The sequence below is a fragment of the Mycetomoellerius zeteki genome, unplaced genomic scaffold (genome assembly GCF_001594055.1).
Source record: "Mycetomoellerius zeteki isolate Tzet28-1 unplaced genomic scaffold, Tzet1.0 scaffold113, whole genome shotgun sequence".
Taxonomy (NCBI): Eukaryota; Metazoa; Arthropoda; class Insecta; order Hymenoptera; family Formicidae; genus Mycetomoellerius; species Mycetomoellerius zeteki.
In genome coordinates this window covers 1,417,636-1,434,894 of record NW_017256051.1, presented here as the reverse complement: position 1 = coordinate 1,434,894, position 17,259 = coordinate 1,417,636, and the positions used below count along the sequence as shown (strand labels likewise).

Here is a 17,259-nt window from a genome sequence, read left to right as displayed (position 1 = left end):
TGAATATATCAATATATACATATGTATATATTATATATATATATATAAATAGCTAAATAAAAAGTAAGATGTGTGTTTAACGTATATTAATCCCTTTTAAGTTTTTTGAACGGGAAAATGCTTTGAATTTTTTCAGAAATTTGCTAATAATTCTAATAAAAATGTGCAACAAAAAATGCAAAAAAGAGAGAAAGAGAGAGAAGTTGCAAAATATTCTGCATATATCGTAAATCTACATTTATAAATAAATTGTCAATTATAAATAAATAACATGATCCTGTATACATTATACGATGTTCATTCCTGCAATAGACCGTTTATGTTACACATTCCTCGACTACTTTCACCCGCACTTATAAACTTCATCCTATTTTCTTTATCTATTTATGTATGGAAAATGTGGTACAGCAGCGTATCCGGTGTACGATCGTGCTACGAGTTCAATAGACCGTATTTCACGGCCTTACGTTACGCTTTATGACTACGAGTGCAAGTGCAGTATTATGTATAAATAGAAGCACTCGGTCATGAACCACGGTCACTCTTACGAGACTGAGAGCCGCAGGATGCGTTGGTTTCTTCGGCCAGCGAACGCTGCAGATGAACTTATCAATAAAATTTTTTTTTCTTCGGGATAAGGACAAAGGCGTCTCATTTGTTGTTTTTTTTTATTACAAAAACAGGAGGTGTCATATGGAAGCACGCAGTCAAACATCAAATAAATATTAATTATATAAGATACAACGAATAAATAACGAATTCACGTAAATCTACATATATAAAACAATGAGCATCTCCCAGAGGTACTGGTGACTGGCCGCGGAATCGGCCGTTATATAAGATATAATAAAAGAGAACAAGAAGTTAAAAAAGATAAGGATCAGAATATAAGAGATCATGTAAACATGAAAAAAGTATAGATAGATTGATTCAAGGAGATTTTAAACTGAAAATAGCGAAATCGAATCGAAAATAACATCGGAAACTATAGGTAGCGGCATATTTTCTTTGAAAGTAGGAGATAGATTAGGTATACATAGTAACAGCTTAAGTAAGAAAGGAAAAAGGAAAGAAATAACGAGGAATGCAGCAAGTGAAGCAGGCGTGAGTGTAATGAAAGGGAAGAGAATCATCAGAAGAAAATGGAAGAGAAGCGAGAAGCGGCGCGGGACGGAAACTTTCTATGGTACGCTTAAGCTTGTGGTTGGGGTTGATGGGCGCGATACGCAATTTCATGAGCATCTTGTGGCAGACTCCTAGCCCATCCGTGTCCACTGCTACCGTAACCACCGCTGCCGTCACCGCCGCCGCCACCGCCGCCGCCGCCGCCACCGCCGTAACCGCCGTGGTCATCATGGCTAACATGGCTGCTGCTGTGATGCGGATGCGAGACTACTTCGTAAGTCACATGCTTCTGGTGAGAACCGAGAAGTTTCTTCAGTCCGATGATGGCTGAGATCACGAGAGCGATTTTGCCCACGAGCAAAGCCTTGCCAGCAATCATGGCAATCGCTCCAAGTGCCAGTGGTAATAAAGCGGCTGCTTTCAGGGCCATGGCCATCATCAAGGGTCCTAAGATTTTTTGCGCCTTCTCTGTAATATTTAAAATGTTTATATTTTAGTTTTATATCAAAATAGATATTTGTCTCGGACGTATTTCTCTTCAAAATAACTCTTAAATAGCTGCTTAATCTGATTTTATCAGCATATAAATATGATTTAAAATAAACGCTTGAAAATATATCTTTGATTAAAAAAAAAAGTGTTTTTTATATGTCTATGAAATTTATAATCGTATTATTGTAATCAATGTAAATTATTAGTCTGTTCAGACATTTGATTTGTGTAAAATAGGATTAGTATATGCAATTCACAAATTTATGTATATATTTCTTGCTAACTATGAAATGTGAGTATGGAATATGAACTATGAAGTTTGATGTTATCATTACTCTCTTTTCACATTTCTTTGGAGAACGGGAATTTACATCGTCAGCTGCAATAAAGCAGGTATGTTTAAGAATATACGATTTTCGTTCCATAATGCGAATTACCCTATTATGTGATGTATTATCAAGATATCTATATCTGTTTTCACAGAGAATAATATATTCATGTACGAAATATATATCATCTTTGTGTGCTTATTTATAGTTGGTCATGCATTTAGATTCAATTTGATAAAGATATAAAAGTCCTCAATTACAATAAAACTTAATTTCATTAAAAGACAATATCAATCCTTAGGTAGTAATAATTAGAGATTTAAAAATCTGGTATAATATAAAATTAATATAATAAAATATAATCTACAAACTTTAAAAAATATGTATATTAATTGAAATGTCATAATGTAACGATTGCATGAAGATAATAAAATTTACAAATAATGTGATATAATCCCGAATTAATTTGTATGGAAAACCGGTCGTTAATATTCGTATATACTAGAATTAATAATTGTGTAACAGTAATAGCAATTTATAAATAGATAAGATGCTGAGATACGAACATGCACACAAGTCAATTGTTCGAGCATCGTTTGTAAACCCGATAATAATAGTCCTCTGTAAATCATGTCACGCTGATCACGAAGATGTTAATGTTTTTTAAAACGAAATAGTCAAAGGTCAAGGCAAAGTACTAGGATGGAAAGTGTGTCAAAAATCTTGCACGACAAGATCTCTCTCGCTCTCTTTATCTATCTCTCTCCCAACCTTTCGGTATCACCGGCGCTCTCCTCCTCCGTTGAGAGGTTCAAGGAGAAGCGGAACCAGTTCCTCAGTGGGTCAACGTCTGCGACCGGTATGAGCTTCCTTGTCGTCATCGTCGCTGTTCACACGGCGGCAATGAACGCAGAGAATTCTCATACTGCAGCTGACGTTATCCCGATGAACTGTGATTACTTCTTCGTTATGCGAAGAATTTACCTTTTTCTTCTCTATTATATATCTCCATATATGATTTAAAAAATATTTTTGTTAAAAGTAGAAAAATGCAAATTAATAGCAAAGAAACGTTATATATATATATATTATTCGTATTATATATTAATAAAAAATACATATACGTATTACATGTACATTAAATACTAATAAAAAAAACTTTTACATGCAGAAATATAATAGAAAAGCTCTAAAACTCCGAAATTACATGATGTAAATAATTGTAAATAATTGTGTAAATAAATATTTTTCAATCACTGCAAAATATTATCCCTTAAAGTATTTGTACAAATAAGTTCTTTCTTCCCGTATTGTATGGATTAATTAAAAAGCTCTATAATTTTGAATAAAATTCTGACATTTAGATCACACATAGATGCAAATATTGAGAATCATACTTGAGATGACTCACAGAATTACTCGATTGCTAGTTTCGCTTTTAAAGCAATCTTTTATTTAGTAAGAATAAGCAATCATTGTAAGCAAATTTAATAAAATATAATTATAGATGCTGTCGTAAAATCGATTTTGTATTACGGATTGTATTACGAGTTTGTATTCCAGTGTATCTAGTCCTTAACGTAAATATTAAGATGTAATTTTCATGACGTGCTATACTCACTCTTTTTTCCACGGCTCTCGACAGCATTGTCGCTAAAATCCTCGAAACTGCGTCCGGCAGACTCAATTGCTCCCAAAATATCGCTGCCCTTGAGGTCAACTTTGACTGAATGTGTCTTCAGGAATCTTCCAAGACGATCGAACAATAATGTATCCAAATCGCTGGATTCGATAGATCTGCCAAAAATGCAAATATAAATATATTCAAACAAAGTTCGATGTTTAAATTGGCATAAGCGCAATCTCGGAGTTCACAGAACGACAAACAACCAACCTTGGAGCACCTTCGCCCTCGGCGTTGGACGTTTTTACAACAGTGATGCCTTCAGAGAGTGTAATGTCTTCTTTGTCGGCCAGCATCTTGTCGACAAACGTGAATACTTTGTACTTGATGCAGCTGATGGATTCCTTCTTCAAACAATCGGTGTATATGCTCGCCACCAAATCGTTCTCACTTCCGCTGGCCTTGTCGCTGGTCGGCAATGCCAAGGTCGCGGTCAACGCCGCCGACACCCACAATAACGTCACGAAATGCTTGGCCATGGTCACCGAAGTACGACTTCACCGCGTTATACGAGTCCTTAAGTCGCGTGCGTCACCGTGCAGTCCGTTTCTCGACTCCTCCGTACCCAACGTGCGCGTTGTTCGATCAAGCACGCCAGGATGCACCGATGCTGCCTCGTGTCTTACATCTAAAAGAGGTTGCTTTGCTTTTATACCGAAGTATCGCATCACGAGGGGAGCCCTCGTGGGTTCGCACAGGCCATCGGGGGTCCGCATTCGCGACATACGCTCTCTCGCCTCCCTCCTTTCGCTGCTCCTCTCTCGTTACCTCCCACCCCTTTCTCTCTCTTGCTCCGTAAAGTACACCGGGTGCCACAGGATCTCCCCACACTGACTTCCTCCCCTTTCATCGACCTCCCTCTCATCATCCCGCTTATTTTGGCAAGTAAAAACTAAGCGAGGCGCGAGAAAGAGGAAAGATGGTAGGAATGCGATCAAAGAAAGATTAAAAAAAATATATAGTACAGATGCCTACATCGATTATCTTAATACATACCTACTCAGCAGTCTGTAGCTAGGACATGTATTCTTAAATGACATATATTCTTAAATTGCGTTCTTCTGACAAGCCTCTTCTTCTTCATATTTCTCCACCTATACTCTTTCTGGTAACATATCCATGGTCTCACGCCATGGACCTACTTTAAGTCACATTAACCCACGAAGAAGAGGAATCTCTCCAGTATCAATTGAAACTAAATACGATGAAGGAAATCTCTATAGAATGAAAGAAACTTGTAGGCAACCTGGACGATGGAAAAAGTATATGTAGATCCTCTGTGATTTACCGCACCATTTCGCCCGACCACCCGCCTACTATTATTATGACCTAGAGTGTTGTGCGACTTAAATTACCATTGCACATGCAGAAGTACGGCCGTATGCATCGTAGTGACGTTGATTCGAGACGCCTAATCGAGAAATTCTGGTCAACTGTGAGATTCCTCGATGATCGTCTGCCAGTGTGCAATTCATGGAACGAAATTCTAGGGCTCTTAAAATGAGTTACTCAATATTTCTCCTCGTTTATTCAAATAACCAGAAGTGCTTCGGTCGCTCCAGATACTTTAACTCAACGAGGCCATATATGCAGTAGTTTCGATAGGTATACGATGCGTCGCATGTACCTCTCAAGGATGAAGATTCAGTGTCGGCGGATGCGATTACAAGGTCCATTAGCGACAACTGATGACTCATGTCGTACAACTTTGGCTTGATTAATTCATTGTACTAAGTAGCACAATGTAGAACGCAAGGAATCTAGATACTAAGTCGCTTACGGTAAACTGTAATTATTTTCGTTCCTTTACGCAGCTTTCCTAAATACAATGGTGAATATAAGGAATTATCTTATATTCTGATCGCTTAATTTTAGTCGGAAGTTGCGATTTATAGCGATCGCTGTGAACTTATAGATAGAGACAAAACTATACGAAGAACATCTCGTATATGAACGTTCTTAACATAAAGAAAGCATTTAATTGTTGCAGATGATATTGCTCTACCTTCGAAAATTCATTGGCAGATGATAAACCTGAGATATCATTCCTGGAACGAGGTCGCTCACCTATTTATAACTGGGTCGAGAGTTGGGCAATCATTTTGGTATCTTTCTCTCTCTCTCTCTCTCTCTCCTCCCTCTCTTCTATCTTTATCTCTCTTTCTCTTTTTCTTATTCTTTCTCACAGTAACCATGTTCTCGATCCCGACTTCTCTCGGGGATCAAGATCCCCCCTGTACCCAAGAACGAATGTCGCCTTGAGCGAAATCACACACCTGACGCGGCCTGTAACCCGGCGGGTTCTTTAAAACAAGCTTCAAGTAAAACGAACAAAGTATTGAACGGAAAATTACGCCTATATCTTTTAAATAAAAGCAAATGTTTCTTATATCCTCGATACTTAATTGGATCGAAAAATAACCGACGTCCTCATTAACGATCTGGCAATATATTAGTAAATGAATAAATGAATAAATGAATTGGTATTCATACTCTTGTTATACCAGTATTATATTAGTATTATATTCATAACACTGAAAATTATTGCTTATAATGGAGTTATATTAACATTTTTTTTATCAGCACGTCTTTCATCTTTAGGTCACATTAAAACAAGGAAATTGACTGAAAGTATATAGCGAGGTGCTTTATTAAAAGTTCTTCAGAACATGTCACAGAGGAGACAGAGAGATCCATGCTGGGCGATCACGAAGAGAGCGTCGAGAACAAGTGATGAGAGAAACCGGGCTCAAATATCGTAATGCTTCTGCGATACTAATTAGTCAGCCGCCGAAAGCAATTAAGCACGAGAACAGTAATTAGATTGCGTTATAGCAGATATATCCTCGGATATATCCATTCTGTACGACTACGTGACCCTGGCCGTAAGTCGTTGAAAGTCACGGGAAAGGTAACGGTTGCTTAGCGATTGTTTCGAAATCGTGGTGCTCGGTTAAGTTCAAGTTGTATGTACCAACCAGCACCTTAGTCAATGCATAATGCCTATATATGAGCTATTGAATCCAGACGTAACACCAAATATCTTATACATGCTATGTATCAAGATCTTAGACTCCCAAGTAAAAGTGCTTTTCACGGGTATCTCACGTGAGAATTTGTTAAATTAGATACATAATAATAGAAGATCGGAAAGTAGATATAAAGCGTGTAATGAATTTCGACTCGCAAATTTGAAAAATTGAATGATTTTACTTATAAATAAGTAGAATATATGAATAATATGTGAACAAAATATAGACTTTATTATATTTCTAACATTATAAATAAGTAGAGTATAATTATAGGAATGTAAATAGGCCTGTTCTTTTTGGCTGAACTGGTGCAAAAGTTCAGCCAAAAAGAACAGGCTTAATGATTCAAAAGGTTTTTAATTGCTAAATGTCTCGCCAGCGTGAAGAGAAATGTTCGAATTGCTATGCAAAATGATAAAAAGATCATTCTATGCCAATTGATAACACGATGATATGCACACCTAATAATGACCTAGCAAATCGACCTATCACTAGGAAATCTAGTAACCCAGTGACGCATGAGAAACTCTCGAAACTAATCGTGACGTGAGAACCATACCTGGATTTAGATGCGAGTAAAAGACGCGATCGACACGGAACTTTACGACTCTCTAATAATAAGACGATGAACACTTGGCGCTATCAACGCGGAGAAATTATGCTTTTATGAGCTTAAAAAACGATTTTATTCATCCGCTTGCACAACGCGGGCCACAATGCTAAGTTTCATGAATTTTTTTTTATTCACTCTATGCACACCGCTTCGCATTACGTGGAAGAAATACTATGATATTTTCGTGGAAGAAATACTACAAGAAATACTATGATATTTTCTATTTTCAAAATAGTACTATACTATAAGGTACTGTATTTGTGATTTATGATACTTTATGATACTTTAAAGAAAAAAAATTGAGTAAAATTCTAAGTAATTATCTAAAATAAATAAATTACTAATTATATAAAAATGTAAGTATAAATATATAGAGGAAGAAAACCGATACCGACATACCACTTTGTTTTTAGATACAGACAATATTTCTTAAACAAAAGGTAAAAATACAGCTTCAAAAACATAAATACAAACTAAAAAGTGTCTTTTATCAGATAGTATAAGCAGTTTTTATAATACTGTTTGCAATAATTAAGTTTTTCGTAAGTTGTGCGAAAATGAGCGTCTGACAAAATGGGCTCTAAAACTGACATAGTAAGCAATAATAACAACGTTCCTATTCTATAAATAAAGATATATTCTATATATTCTATAAAGAAAACTAATTTATGAAACTATAAACATTTAAAATGACATAATATTATCAATAATACAGTCACTACACTGGAAAAAAATTTGCAGATTTTAAATAAATATTTATTCCAATAGTACTAACGAAATATTTATTTATAGTAAATAAATATTTATTCAAAATAAGACAGTTATGTTTAAATTGAATAAATATATGTTTACATTTAGTAAATATTTTGTTAATACTATTGGAGTAAATATTTATTTAAAATCTGCAAATTTCTTTTCTGTGTCTTATTTTAATTACGTAATTTGCAAAAGAACACCATAAGAATTTTCTTCTCGGATTCATAGAATTTGTTTTTAGCTGATTTAGTATAGAAATAAACCACAAATATGTGAATTATGAGTTTATACTTCTTTAATTAGCTAAACAGATCACAGTTTTTATTAGTATTAATAACGTGCAAAGGTTAGTTTCTAAGAAATAAGGGGATGTCGCTCTTTAGGAGACCTATGTCAGTATCGGTAACCTTCCTCTACAGTAAAATAAGTTAATATTACTACACAAGCAAGAATCTATAAATTAAGTAATTTAAATTTAAAAGAGTAATCTTTAATCGCGTACAAATAATGTAGAGCTTAGCTACATAGCATACATATCTTGAATATAAAATACAAAAACGTATAAAGCAATAAATAGAATAACTTGAAATTGTTAGGAAAAACGATACTTGTTCCAATCTCACAATCAGTGGTATTAGTATAACGTTGCACTTGGCTGTATTATGAACGAAAGTAACTCCTCTTCCTCTCGAAGCAATTTCGCGTCTTATTTTTCCCCGTTGTTCTTCCCGCGGTCGTCGTGGTCGTTGTTACAGAGGAGTGTAATGATGCATGACAATCGCTTTTTTTGCATCGACGCATTGCCTCCTCTTCGCGCATTCTTGTATCTCATGCTATGTTTTGTACAAATAATATTTCTTGTCATATTTTATTCACATGCAAATCTAATATATTTTCATTTAGCTATATGCTTTTTGCTTAAAACTAATTATTTGCGGGCTATTATCGCGATGTCCATTGCACGATGGAGTCGTCTACGCTGATTAAAAGAATCACAGGTTTTACTTTACTCCCAAAACTTACTATCAATTGCGTTCTTTTCTTTTTCGATGACAATCATATTTTGTCAGTATATGTAAATACTAATTATCAATGTCCACATCGCCATAATCCAACGTATCGTTCTAGAAAAATACGACATTATACCTACACATATTTATGATGTATTGTCAAAGTAAAATTCTTTTTATTGCATCAAGTGAGATTTTAGCGTAGTGCGAGAAAGAAACGCGCTATTTTGCCTCAACCTCCTTTCCAGCTAGTTATTTTTCTTCTATGTGGGACTTAAGGACATCCGTTTCGAGAGATTTAGTTGTATGCCTATCCTCTCGACCCGATTAGGAATGACGTCCGCGTACCGCGACCTCTTCTCGACCTCTGGCCATCACAGATCGAGGAAACAATCAACTCTGCCCGGATGCACCTGAGACATGCACTTTCCCCTACAACCGTCCGAGAATGCCGATTTTTTCGGCATTTCCATCTCGTCGGCTCAGTTTCGAACGGCCGCTGGCCGGATGACTCGTCAAGGAAGCAGAACACTCGCGATGTATTAACGATTTCGAATGTGCTCTTTATGCAACGCGGCCGTGGCGCAGTTTCGCTCGTGAGAAAAAAAAGAATGTTTCGGACCTTCCTGGAAGACTGGAAAGTTGCCGCTGCTGTCGCGGTGATTTCTCTTTTTTGAAGCTTCTCTCTACCGGCTTATGAACGATTTTCGTATTCAGCATTAAAAATAAAAATATAAAAAAGGCTTCTTAAAATTAGTGGAATTGACGAATCAAAATTGATTATCATTTTAAGATTGAAGTACTTTCACTATTATGTTACAGAAATATCTCACAGAAAAGAAAAACAAAGTATTTATTTTAAAATATGAAAACGCGTGTAAATGGAAAAAAAATCAATAAATACACATTCGAATTGTTTAAATACTATTAATGAATTACATATTACAAAGTGTACAAATTCGTAGCGTAGTTTAATACGTTGCATATACATTCTATTGGACTAGATGTAACTATGAATTACAAATCATTACAGAAACGTTTGTGATCACCCTAAAACTTATGCAGAAATCGCCAAGTCGTAATACATACGTAATATCGTATTGATTAGCGAGTTACATCTTCACCAATCATACATATTATGACTAGCTTTTCAGTTTGATTATTTATTGATCTATTTTGCACATGGGTACGCGAACCAAAGTGTTGTTATATATTTAATGTACATCACGGAAGGGCCAAAAATGCCCTATTTACTATTTAATGATAATTAATAAAATAAATAAAAATAAATATCACCATGATTATATGAATGAAAATCAACGTGAGACTTAAAAGTTATCTGACTTCCGCCGACATCCCGTTCTTCCCATTAGCCGTTAATTAATGAAAAAAAAAAGAGAAAAAGAAAATATCAACGATCACTAGTGATGATGATATCCAGAATATGCTTGGCCGTGCGCGTAATGAGAATCTTCCCAATTGGAAGAAGCACCATTAGCCCATCCACCAGATACGGAATTGGACCATCCATTGCTGACGGGACTTGACCATCCACCGCTGACAGGATTTGACCATCCGCTCCAGCCACCATTGTAAGGAGTAACGTCGTGGTGGTTTTTGCCTGACCAGAATGTTTTCATAGCGACGAAGGCGGAGATGATGAGGGAAATGATGGACGCTTGGATCGCCTTTTTCGCTAAGAATCCGATGACAAAGTATGAGAGAACTCCCAAAATACCAAGCTTTATTTTCGCGGCAATCAGGAGGGGTATGATTCCTTTTAGAGATCCTTTTTTCTTGCCTCGTGCTAGAATGTTAGAAGAGATTTATTAAATTAAGATCAATTAAATTAAGTTATTCTTTTAAATGATTGTAAGACACGTAATGTCAATTTAATTTTGTCGTAACACAGAAATAAAATGAAAATTAGTGTGAAAATTATTAGCGATAATTTATTAAAAAATTCTAATGCTACCTTCAACAATCTCGTTGACAGCCTGATGAATTTCTGGAGGAGCAGATTCACTGAAGGCACGAATCGATTTTTGGATTTTCTCAAAAGCAGATGCAAGATTAATCTGAAAAAATTTGTGGTTTGTATTCAACCACGCTGTTTCTGAATATAAGATGCTAAGAGAGATAAAAAAGTTTATAAATCATTAAAGTGATATTAAACCGTTACATTAGGGTGCATTACGGATTTCCCGAGTGACCCCTATATATCATTTAATCCTTGTTTAACACATTCGATAAACAGCAACAATTATGTAATAGTTTTAGTAATTTTTTATGTACCCTAAGACTGCGACCGGTCAAAAACTGCCCAGTTTCATCGCTAATGAAGTTTTCGAGAGAATTTTGTCTTTCCGCGATATTATTAGCGGCCTCCATCTCTTGATCATAAGCAAGTTCCTTGATAGATCTGGCATTGACATTACTCTTCACGAGACTGACTCCGTTTATAAGCTCTAGTTTATCCTTGGAAAAGAATTCTTTGGCGGTCCTATATAGAGTCTTCTGCACGCAGGATATGCTGTCTTGCTTCAGGCACTCGTCGATACTTTGACCGGATACTACACCGGTGGTGAAAACAACCGCAGTTGTCAAAATTAAGAATTTCTTCAGTAGTTTCATGATTCTTAGCGAATTCCACGAGGCGTATGATAAAAACACCTGATTGCAGCACGCGTTTATAGGAAATATAAGAAATCCGTAGATACCGATGGATCTACGAAGTTAAAATTCACCGAATAAACTTCGTGTGGAGTCAAATTTCGTGTGGTCCATGAGACAATCCGTTTAGCTTATATTTAGTGGGCCCCTCCTTTACGGTCTCTACCACAGACTCCCACCGACTTCTTTTTTTTCTACCTATTTGGCATGCATGAATACGTGTTCACCCAATAGACGATAAGTGTACTTACGACCGAGGTTCGGCTATGCCACCTATCATGACCTGCGACCTACCTACGATAAAATAAATAAAGGCCGGGCATATAGGTGCTATAAGGGATAACGCCTTGAGCGTAAAATCGCTTTCTTCCAACAACGATCTTCTTAAGTATACTGAACTAACTTTACATTGCATTATAGGATATGCAATTTTTAGTTGAATGTATTAGATGTAGAGTATTAAGAATTCCGACCAAATACGAATATAATATATAATAGAATGTAAAAACAGACTACACAATTATGCAATATCATATTACTAGTAAAATTATTTCAATGTTATGATTATATAGAAGATTATATGAATAGAATATAAAATATTTCTATTTTTATACATAGGCATATACATATATAGTACTTATTTTTTTGACTTTAGTTGTTACTTAATATTTAATCTTTAATTTCGTTGAATTGAATTTTATAAATAATATGAGTTTAACATTATTCTCATTTCATATAAGAAATAATATTTTAATATATAATAATATAAAATAATAAATAACTTAGTATTTTCAATAATATTTGTTTTTGATACTTTAATAAATTTTTTAATTTTATGAAACATATATGTGTGATAATTACTTTAAATAATGTTAATATTTAATTCATGCACATATAGATAAGAGACGATAAATTATTAATTTTTAAAGGTAGACTATGTTCGCTCGAATTCAATGATATACATTTCTAGTTTGTCCTGATTATTTTACACATTTACATATTTAAAATTGGAGAACGGATGAGACCTGAATTTCAAAAATGTTAAATCTTACGTAAATAAACTTTAGAAAAAACTCTTTCAACAATCTCTTAAACTCCAGCTTTAATTCTAATTGACGTCGGTACATGTCTGATCTATCCTAATTTATATTAACATTACTTTGGTTCATTATTATCTTTAACACAAAAAATGAATAATTTAATAAGAAATGATAGCTCCACGTACCTACTTATTTCAACTACAGATATTATTTCAATTGAGCATAAAGTAATATATGAATTACGAAGATATTGAAAAATTTAATTGCTAAGCCCGTCTAGCTATAATGCATTTAATTTCTGCAAACATCAACAAGTCATGTTAAATAAGTTTATATAACAGCCTATTGCATTGTACTTTCCAATAAAGAAAAAAAATGATAGTAAATAATAGACGAATAACGTAATCTTTTCGTCTGATTAAATCCTATACTCTTACTACTGAAAACTTCATTTGTAAAATTAGTATATGTCGCTACACGAGACTCGTATAAACGCGTATAAGCAAATGGTAATATAGCTAGCGACACTTAAGTAACTCAATTAGCTTTTTAGCGATGAATTATCATTGCTCATAAATCCTTCTGCGAGTCGTTCGGCGTTTAAGGAGCAGATACGGGACACGATCGATATGAATGAAAGAAAACTGGTATAGATCAGGTTCAAACATCCCGGATCCGACCTTCATTGCGGCGCACGCGGACACCACTTTCTAGTGTGACCCTGCAACTCTCACGGGCCAACGGATAACGCTTCTTGTCATTTTCATTTCGTTTCTTCTTGAGGGAAGTATAAAGCAGTACAATGCGACAATCAAGAAAATTTTCACATTCAGTAAGCGCATATGTGCGGCGTGGGTTTAAATTCCGAGAAAGTAAAACCAATAGTCTATATAGGACTAGATCTATAAACTATCAATGTGAGGACGCGTACTTCCATAACTAATCAAAATTTCCAATTTGTGGAAATATAATTGAAAATATATGTAAAATATAAAATATTCATTTACCCCTTGGAAAGAGAGCAACGTATTTAAAACAGGAATTAAACTTTTTTTACTTAGAAAGTATTATATTAGACGTTTTCTATAGAAAGTGCGTTCTCTCTCTCTCTCTCTCTCTCTCTCTCTCTCTCTCTCTCTCTCTGTCTTTCTACTTTTTTTATCTTTAAATCGGTTAAAGACATGTGACTTAGAACTACAAAATGAGAAACGCGTTCCACATATTTTTATAGTAAACGACCTAATATTATGAAAAAGATAAACATCATCCGATTATAAATTTGCAAGACTTTCTAACATTAATATTTTTATCTTTTAACATTACACATTACAATCATTACTTTCCTTTATCATTTACATGTTCAATAAAATGAGATTATAAGGTAGAAGAGAGGAAGTGAAAAAATTGCATTCATTGTACATTATACATTTTACGTCCATTCTCTACCATTACTAAAGATCGCACGCGTCTCTTTGTTAATTTATGTACATAATCACTATGGAGTAAAGAAGGAGCACTCTCGTCTCGAATTCGGTCAACAAAGTCTCTCATAAGAAGGGATTCAATGAAAAGCAAGTGCAACAACAACACAGTTCTCATTCCCGATCTTACGTCAATGCTCATTCATCCTTTCTCGGTCATTGGGTAGCACTCAGAATCCTTTCGTCAATCCTTCACTCCCAACAGAAGAGCAAGCCTTAAAAAGTAAAACCAAAGTTTCTCCTGTACATACAATGACAGCAATGATCGTTAAACCACAGGCACGCCCATCGCAGTAAAATCACTATCCTTTACGCGGGAATACAACGTTGTAGATGCGATATATCATTCCGTTCAGTGAAATGCAGATTGAAAACGGATATTTCAATTAAACAGATTACAATAACTCTCGCTCTTACCACACAAATTTATTAAAGTGATTATTATTGAAAAACCGATTTACTTGATTAACTCCTTATTAAAATATTAAAGTATCAAAGAAACATGTTAAAGGCAAATTGCATATATAAGAGATAGAATTGATATAATTTGTTCTATTAAAATCAATAATTACATATTATTTTATTAAAAAGATGACCTGGGACTTATATTCAAATTTATCGGTTCTTGCAATTTTCTTTCTATTTCAATTCCATTTTCACAGCAATAAATAATTTGTTTTATGTTAGAACAATTGTTAATTATAATTTTACAATTATAGTAAAAGTTAGAATGTTATTAATTTTTTAATTTTCAAACTTTTTCTTGATAAAGTCTTATGTGAAAAAGTTTAATTCTACATTTTTTAATTACTTTTTCATAAAAAATTACCCTCTTTTCGATTGCATTACAAGTTTATATGTAAATGTCTACATATTAAGGTCACCGACTTTTGGAAGGCATGGTATTTTTCCAGATCAATATGCCAATGAAACAAAATGTTCCCACGGTATCTAGAGAATCGCTCAAAAAGCGTATCGATTTAGGACAGCAACGTCCATAAAAGCGTATCTAGCAATCGTGTTGCGTTTCCTGTCCTAAATCGGAAAGAACCGGTGGTCTTCGATATTCTAGCCTTCGAACTTGTCAGTAACTGGTTTAATGTCTGTCAATCGATTGTGCTAGGAATTTCTGATGCAATGTTCAATCAATTCCATTGGCCATCGACATGCGTACGACCTGAAAAATCGACCTGTAGCCAACCAGATCAAATTTGAATTTTAAATTTCTTTACGAAGTTTGTAATGAGTGTGGAATGTAACGGGGCACTCTTCCGCGCCCAACTGGTTCTTCTCGTCTATGGACCATAACGCGGTTGCTGTGCCAGAAACTGTGTGCCGTAACTCTTTCCATGTTGAGCATTATGAGCATTAGACAAATCAGCTATATATATATATTTATATATATAATATTAATAGCTATATACATATATAATATTATTAGACTATTTTAATTAATAATAAACATAGAAAACCATCTAAGTCATATTTCTATTATAGTTAAGAATAATTAATAAAGGTAGAACAGAAGAGTTGAAACAAAATAAATGATAATCCGAATGACAATAGGTTGTCCATTCATTCCTTTGTACAGAGTTGTAAAAGTTATCTAGAAGGACCAAAGAAAAGAAAATGAATCGTTCGTTTCCAATCACCACGTTGACAGTAATTGCAATTGATTACTGCTTTCAATCTTATTAAATATAATGAACCCGATTTGATCGTAATTAGTGAGTATAACGCACTATCTTCATTCTTTCTAGTCACTAGAAAAGTAGTGCAATGGATATAGGTAGAAAATTAAGAGCATAAAAATGTACAATTAAATGGTGAATTTCGTAAAAAAAATTGATTTGAATAATCTATAACGAATTATGAATTAATTGATCCGACATTCCACATAGGTGGATTTTAGCGATCGCAGACTATAGACGCTGAGAAGCGACCGGCTCTGTTCGGGACTGCATCGCCGTCTGAGCTGCTTTCAGTCCGAATCTCCACGTTTTATGATATTCGAAACGTAAAAAAGGAAACGATTGGTATGTATGCCAGTGGGTCTTAACCGGAGCTCTTCCTTCCACGCGGCCACGTGGAGAAAGAAGGAGCCGAGAACTGCAGTGGGAGGAATCCAATACAGACAGAGAAGACGTGGCATAGAGAGATGCGTAAAGAGAAAGAGGATCCGTTCCTCTCACACCACTCGATCGAGCCTTTCTTCCATCACGCCTCTCCTCTACCTCTTTCTCCTTCGCTGTTTTTTCCTTCCATCGAACTCTCCAATCCGCTTTGGGCATGGATCCACGTGCACGCGCGCGGGAATGTCGCGAATAAAAACAAGCACCGGCATTTGTGTCTACAGACGTGTTCTCGTAATTTATCTTTGAGTCTGAAAGACTCAAATTAGCTTTCTCAAGATTCATATTGAATTCCTCGTACAAATTGCTGTAGAATCCCGCTACATTCCAAGCTGAAACGATTCTAAATTTCACGAAATGCGATCTTGAATGAGCAAATATATGAAATGCATAATGAAACACCGTATTATTAATCAGATTCGTTACTGTCGTTCAGCCGTGTTTAACTTTCGATGCGCTGTCACCATTAATCTATTCAGGTGACATTCGCGCGCGGGCTATTCTTAGCTTTGCGTCGTACGCGCGTCGCGACGTTAGCTAAGTAAACGCTCATCCAGTAAACGCAGGTGAATATGCGACACGGTAGGTCGCTGGCACACTTTCCTCATTGGCTCGATTTGTTACCTCGTTCCTGCGATTTTCCAATGTTCCGTGTGCAAGTAAATGAGAAATATCGGCGGACTCGACTCAGCAAACCGTGTCGCTTCGTTTCCAAGCCTGTTATACGAAATATCTTATTAATTTCTAGTAATAAGCGACGTTACGCTGGCTAGTCTGAAAATTGCATACTAAACGCTGCTTCTGTTTAAATTAATTTTGTGATTTATATATCTTGTTTAACGTTCGATTAAAATAATGCGATTTCATTATAATGCCATTAATAAATGTAAGT

General features: G+C 35.1%; 2 protein-coding genes across 2 annotated transcripts; both read right to left on the bottom strand.

The window, feature by feature from the left end:
* Positions 1–625: 625 nt before the first annotated feature.
* Positions 626–4,263, bottom strand: LOC108727204 (uncharacterized). The gene is made up of 3 exons (XM_018455221.1): positions 3,841–4,263; positions 3,568–3,743; positions 626–1,593 (listed from the first exon to the last, which is right to left on the bottom strand). Exons 1-3 carry the CDS (start codon positions 4,107–4,109, stop codon positions 1,193–1,195), a joined length of 846 nt encoding a protein of 281 aa, XP_018310723.1. The 5' UTR covers positions 4,110–4,263; the 3' UTR covers positions 626–1,192.
* Positions 4,264–9,982: 5,719 nt separating this feature from the next.
* Osi6 (DUF1676 domain-containing protein Osi6) lies at positions 9,983–11,799 on the bottom strand. Its single transcript, XM_018455514.1, has 3 exons — positions 11,337–11,799; positions 11,017–11,119; positions 9,983–10,848 (listed from the first exon to the last, which is right to left on the bottom strand). Exons 1-3 carry the CDS (start codon positions 11,673–11,675, stop codon positions 10,463–10,465), a joined length of 828 nt encoding a protein of 275 aa, XP_018311016.1. The 5' UTR covers positions 11,676–11,799; the 3' UTR covers positions 9,983–10,462.
* Positions 11,800–17,259: the final 5,460 nt, after the last annotated feature.

Coding starts and splice junctions, on each gene's coding strand:
- LOC108727204 (XM_018455221.1), bottom strand. CDS start 4,109: ATGGCCAAGCATTTCGTGACGTTATTGTGGGTGTCGGCGGCGTTGACC. Junction 3,744..3,840: donor GAGGGCGAAGGTGCTCCAAG/GTTGGTTGTTTG, acceptor CATTTTTGGCAG/ATCTATCGAATCCAGCGATT. Junction 1,594..3,567: donor CGAGAGCCGTGGAAAAAAGA/GTGAGTATAGCA, acceptor TAAATATTACAG/AGAAGGCGCAAAAAATCTTA.
- Osi6 (XM_018455514.1), bottom strand. CDS start 11,675: ATGAAACTACTGAAGAAATTCTTAATTTTGACAACTGCGGTTGTTTTC. Junction 11,120..11,336: donor TGACCGGTCGCAGTCTTAGG/GTACATAAAAAA, acceptor AAATTTTTTCAG/ATTAATCTTGCATCTGCTTT. Junction 10,849..11,016: donor TGTCAACGAGATTGTTGAAG/GTAGCATTAGAA, acceptor CTAACATTCTAG/CACGAGGCAAGAAAAAAGGA.